We start from the raw sequence: 6,000 nt of genomic DNA, 5'->3' as shown, positions 1-6,000 counted from the left end.
GCCACGGGATTCTGCTGTCACTGAAACTGGAGACTCCCTGCAGGAGAGGTTGCCCGGTCTGAGGCGTTGTAGGGAGACTGGAGCATGTCTGATGGTGTGCTTCGGGTCCGTGCTTGTAAAGCTGCTGCTGCCCTTCTAAGCAACCCTCATACACCACTGTCTAGTCTGTTTGAATAGTTGGGTGGTTTGCAGCTATTCAAAACAGTACACGCTGCAAAAGCAATTTCACTAGGTTATGTGAGTAATTGTGTAAAGCGCTGTAAAGTGCTTAGTATGTTCGTGTGCGTGTGCTGTGTGTGCCATGCCTCACACAGAGGGGACAGCATTTTGATGTAGATCATTAGTATTTAAATTATTGGTCTGGGTTCACATTCTCTTCCTGCGTACCAAACAAATAAACAAAAAACCATGAAATAGCCTACTCATTAAATACTCATCGACATTTAAACCCAAGGGGAACTTTCGAGGTTATCTAGTTCAAGCCCTTTGTTTTATGGGTGGGAAAACTGAAGGCCAGGGAGGCTGGGAGACAGGTCAAAGGTCCCTTAGGAAGTAATAGGCAAAGATTAGAAGCCACAGCTCTTGACTCCTAGACTACTGTTTTGCAGAGGAAGCCATTCTTGTTGTATTCACTACTACAACAGCAGGGCTTGCTCTGGGATACTCTCCTTGGGCATTGCAAATTATTATCCAGTACTGATCTCTCCATCCTCACTCTCTCATATATGAACTGACACTATTATTCAGAATTGCAAAGCTGTTATGTTTAAAACCTTCTGGATTACATAAGCCTAGATATACATAAAGAGAAAATCAAGGTGAAAAATACATGCAGAAGCCACAAATTTGTACATTTTAGTAAAATCTTGATGCTGAATATGAGATAAACACCAGATGCTACATATGTGCAAGTTCCAAGTTTCCTGTGTGCATATAGTCACTTTTTATTTTGTGTTGTGGACTAATAGATCTGCATGCAAGAAACCAACTTTCAACAATTATTTTATTCTGAAGAATGCCTTTGGGTTAACTGTACCTAGCATAATGCTAATATAAGATCTTTGGAACTTCACTAAGTTACACAGCAGTACATGGGAAACAACTTCATATGGAAGAGGGAAAATTATTAGCGAATCAGAAGAAAAAATAACTATTTTAATTAGAAAAGCCTCTAGCCACATAATTTTTCATTATTCTCCTTTTTCTTTATATTGCTTCAAATATTCCTTAGACATTAAAAAATTACAGAAAATATAATTTACAGCAGCATTGTATGAAAATTCAAGTTCTGAACCTTCTAATTATAGCATAGTATGATTTGAATGTTCTCGATGGTATTTCCTTTTCCTTCTATTCTATTTCCATAGCACACATTCAAACCTGTTTATTGGCAGTGACATTTCTTAGACCAGTGCCATCCATTCATGTAGTACATGCTGCTCCTTCCAGAAGTCTAGTCATCCTCAAGGTCAAAACTTCATGTGGTATTTTGTATATTACAGGACATGAAAGTGTGCTGTATCCATTACGGGTATGAACAGTTAATTATCTGCTCTTGCGTGCACCTCCTTAATTGGCCTTCATAGAAGGGCTTTAACAGAGGAAGTGGAGGGTCTGTGGCTTACATAGAAAAATTGTTACACGGCAAGCGAGCACTGAACTAAAATCTCGACCTAATGCATCATTAGAGAAAAAGCCTGAGGTACTGAAAGAACTATCTATGATATTTCCACTTCCGAAATGCTTAAAGAAGCTTTAGATTATGGCTCTTGATGCTTTTAATGATGTCAAGGCTGGGATTTAAGTGCCTTATTAATTCCCTTGATTTGCTGCCAAATATTAAAGGCAATCTGTGATTACTGAGTTAATCTTTTCTGATTATGAAATCCATTATAGGAAGAAAAATATAAAATTCAAAAAAGTAGAAATGATTTATAAAAATATTAGAATATATTTATAAGAACAGAATGTTTGGACATGGGTTTAAAATTCCTCTGGAAGGATTTGTTACAAGACTATAAGATATCTTTGTATATATTAATATTTAAGCCATTGCTTTATCCTTAAGTTGGACCTCATGTTTTTCATTTTTTAAACTCTTTTTAAACTTCCCAGCCACAGTCACAACACATGATGCGATATAAACCTGAAGTGATTTGTTTAATCTTACTACCCTAATCAGCTAACAGGATCTCTGTCTTCTCAGATCTTGGAGCCTGGAAAAACCCAGTTATTAATTCTGTACTATCTCTTCCCGAAATTCTCTGGTTTGCTGACATGTTAATAAGATTCCAAGAATGTTCTAAAGAAAGCAAAATCACCACTAAAAATGATTGTGTCCTGAACTTACACACTGGTTTTTTTTTTTTACTCTCTCTCTGAATTTATTTTCAACTAAAATAAATTCTGTCCTTGAATGTGTGTACATAATTCCCTGGGCAGGCTATGTTCTCTTATTATCAAATATAAATATTGAAAGCCTTTAAGATTGTTCTTAAACCTAAATCAAATTACCTTTGCCAGCATAACAAATACCCCAGGGTGGGTGTATTAAAAGCTCTAAAAAGATTCTGATTTTACTTTTTAGCCAAATGGACATGTTTTATTCAAGATCCCCAAACAAAATCCTTATTCAGCTCATCATACTACCTTTGAGGGTGTGTCTTTCCTTCCTTCACTCCTTCACCCTTTTAGGCCTGTCCCACTGACTCCCTGCATCTCTTAAGCCCCCCTTCTGCCCAAGGGCTTCAGTGCATTGAGGACCTACCTCTTCTACCCTTCCAGACTAGAAGCAATGCCTGATTCTCCTTCGGACTCATCATTTCTTTCCCAGGGCAAACATGCCTGATCCTTTGGATTCCTGTGATGGCCCTCCATATCTCTATCCCTTGGCATCTCAGCCTGTCCCTTGCAGTTCTTATTACAGATCCAATTTTACATTTAACTATATAATGTTTTAAACTGTTGCCTCTCTCTGTCACTGGGCAGTACTGAAGTCAGGGATCATGTTGTTTCTTCTGTTGTTAAGCTCAAACATCTATGTGTCTGCCACAGAGTAGGTACACACACTCCATCTCTTGATTAAGTGACCATAAATGAATGACTGTCCAAAACACATCAACGCTGACAGGTGGCCAAAGGATTTAACATATGAGTAAGCACAAACCATCTTTTTGTGAACTCTACCAGCAGTTAGCATTTTTACTGGCCTAAATTCCTATGTAGTCTCTGTTTTCCAAAAGCTTTATGAAGGGGTCTGGTAAACACACACACACACACACACAAACACCCACACATCTACATGAGCATTCACACACACAGATATCAGTGTTTTTGGTGGTTAAGATTGCTACACTCAACCGTGATAAATCAGGTTTCCAAAAACTAATTTTTCTTACTAAAAGTCCCTGAGAGTTAAAGAACTACTCTGCACTATGATCCTGAAGAAAAAGTCCAAGTTAGGCAGGATTAGCTCTGTCCCAAAATGCTGGAAGAAGGTGGTGAAAACTACAGTCCATGGCTGCAGACAATGGATTTCTGATGATAAGTCATATCTCCTTCTGGCAGTCTTTCAAAAGATGGTAGAAAAGTACAGCAAGCTTCACTTAAAATGAAGTAGCTACCCTGTCCCTATAAGTTTTAATATGCATTTTTAATTTTTACTATTTTGCTATGTGCTATGTTTTTTAGAAAAATAAATAAAACCAGGTTTTGCAGACAGAAAACTTACTTCACATTGCCAAATAGCCCTGAGTGTCCTTTCCAGTCCTTAGTCTCTTCAAATGAAAAATGGGAAGAATGTTAGCAAAACTCCACTGAGAAATAAAAGAGATCAAATATAGAAAGCTTGTAGCCCTGTGCCTGTCCACAGAGTATGTGTTTGCTTCTCCTCTCTCTCAACCTGCCTACTGGTAAAACTCCAGTGTTCACCCTGGAACCTCTAGTTTATCTGGGTATCTGTGTGATGTAATTATGCTAACAGTCACTTGTTTTAACTTAAAGAAATTAAAAATAACTTTGAAAGGGACAGAGGGTTTTATTTTCCTTTCTCAACAACAAAACAGCTTAATGTTTGCATTTGAAACTTATATAAAAAGACATGTTTGATTATAGAACCTATCCTTGGATTTTGTGTTAGGTTGTGCTTTCACCAGGAAAAAAAAAAAAACTTTTTCAAACTTGAAAAAAATAAGTAAGACTTTTCTGAGATTCTTTACACACACACACACACATATCCCCCTACCATTCTCCCTTCCTCCCCAGAACATACCCTTCATTTTTATACTTCTTCAGAAGTAGAGAATGCAGTTGCTCTCAAAAACTCTAAGGAATGTATTAGTATTAAAGCTCCAGTTAAGTCTCGCCACTGTTTGGTCACAGGGTTTTTCATTCTGTCCAAAGCTGATTGAAGGTCTTGTAACACGTCTCTATAGCTGTTTCCATAGTGAGCACCCCAAGAATAGAGAAAATCATAGGCAGGTTTCCACATCATCTATAAAGAAAAAAAAATTAGACTGGAGTAGTGTGGAAGTAAAAGAGAGAAGAAAATAGATGCTTTAAAAAAAAGAAGCTTTAAAAGCCTCTTAAGACATAAAACAAAATGGAATACCAATTATGTGTGGATTTACTTAATGTCATGAAAAACATGTTTTAATAACTATCATTTCCCTCTTATATCCCTGTGTTTTTAAACCTAGAGGTTTTTCAAATAATGTCTACAAGTAGGTCCTCTTTTTTTTCTTGATCCATCATCTAAACATTGTTTATTGCCTTGATCTGAATATAAAATTCCTTGCACAATTTTTTGATGATACTGAGATGTTACCGAGATAAACTTCTCACCCTCTGAGAGACTCTTTTATTGTACTAGTAATGTAAAAGTAATGACTCTTTTATTGTACTAGTATCTGCGGTGAGCTTTATGACACCACATATCAGAAGGAGCTATATAGTGTATTTAATTCTTTAAGTCATTTTATTTGAGCAAGTCTATAAACAAGGAAAAATGTACCTTCATGATCAGGTCAAAAGGAAAGCAAAAATACAGTTCACTAATTAAAAAAAATAATGAATCACTTTATGACCAAAAGAAAGATCAATATTCAATTCTTCATTATGCTTTCCCTGAGCACCTACCCATGCCAATGACATCATTGTCTCCATAGAAATAAATGTACGTCAAAGAGGAACTTCATGTTCAAGCATGTATGTAATGGTAACCAAGGAAACCAGGCTCAAGGAGAATAAAGACAAAGGCTGAACAAATAAGACAAACTGCAGAATACACACACACATACATACATACACACACACACACACACACACAGAAACACAACCAGCTTAAAATAAATTTTCTCTAAGAAAACAACAAAATCAACCATGCACTTATAATTGGAATATTTGGAATATAAGCTTTATTACCTGCTACTTATTTGGGTTCACTAAACTCATTCATTTGTGATTTTATCACTTGCAAAATGCAGGAACACAGACTGTGAGCTCAATATTATGCAGAGTTGCCCTCTTAAAATAGAGTCTCCATTAACAGTAATATCACATGAAGTAGGGCCTTGGGATATAATTTTTTACCCTGCTTTGATAGCCTCAAATACTCTACAATTGAAATTAAAAGGATGAAAGACCTAAATAAGGAGTTTCATTATGTTTCAATTCAATCTACATAAAAGGCTAGGCATTGAACTCAAAAGACAGTTTGATGTTATTTGTCCAAATTGGCATTCCTGAGAAACCCACAAACACTCATATCTTCATCTCTCTTAATGAAGCTTGATTCTGCAAGGTACTGAATAGAAAATAATTATCAAAGTTATACCATGTCCAGGTGGTCATGATGCATCGTCCCAAATGGTCCCAGATTTTTGTATGTAAGCTTTACCCTGTCCAACCGGGCTTATAAAGAACTGTCTCTTCCATCACTGATAGACTGTGAATGAGGTGTTCTCTCATCTATTTTTCTGAATACTCACTTTGAAACCAAAC

General features: G+C 36.5%; 1 protein-coding gene across 1 annotated transcript in view; it reads right to left on the bottom strand.

Annotated features, from left to right (window-relative positions):
• Positions 1 to 984: 984 nt before the first annotated feature.
• Positions 985 to 6,000, bottom strand: part of MACC1 (MET transcriptional regulator MACC1) — a 60,555-nt gene continuing 55,539 nt past the window's right edge. Inside the window, exon 5 of the mRNA XM_081800437.1 lies at positions 985 to 4,492. Within this exon, the coding sequence (XP_081656563.1) occupies positions 4,280 to 4,492 (213 nt within the window). The 3' untranslated portion in view covers positions 985 to 4,279. The remainder of the gene's footprint in view (positions 4,493 to 6,000) is intronic.

The sequence above is a fragment of the Leptonychotes weddellii genome, chromosome 12, assembly GCF_054177405.1.
Source record: "Leptonychotes weddellii isolate Sample4059 chromosome 12, ASM5417740v2, whole genome shotgun sequence".
In the NCBI taxonomy this organism is placed as follows: domain Eukaryota; kingdom Metazoa; phylum Chordata; class Mammalia; order Carnivora; family Phocidae; genus Leptonychotes; species Leptonychotes weddellii.
Note: the sequence above shows the minus strand (reverse complement) of the source record. Positions and strands in the feature narration are given on the sequence as shown.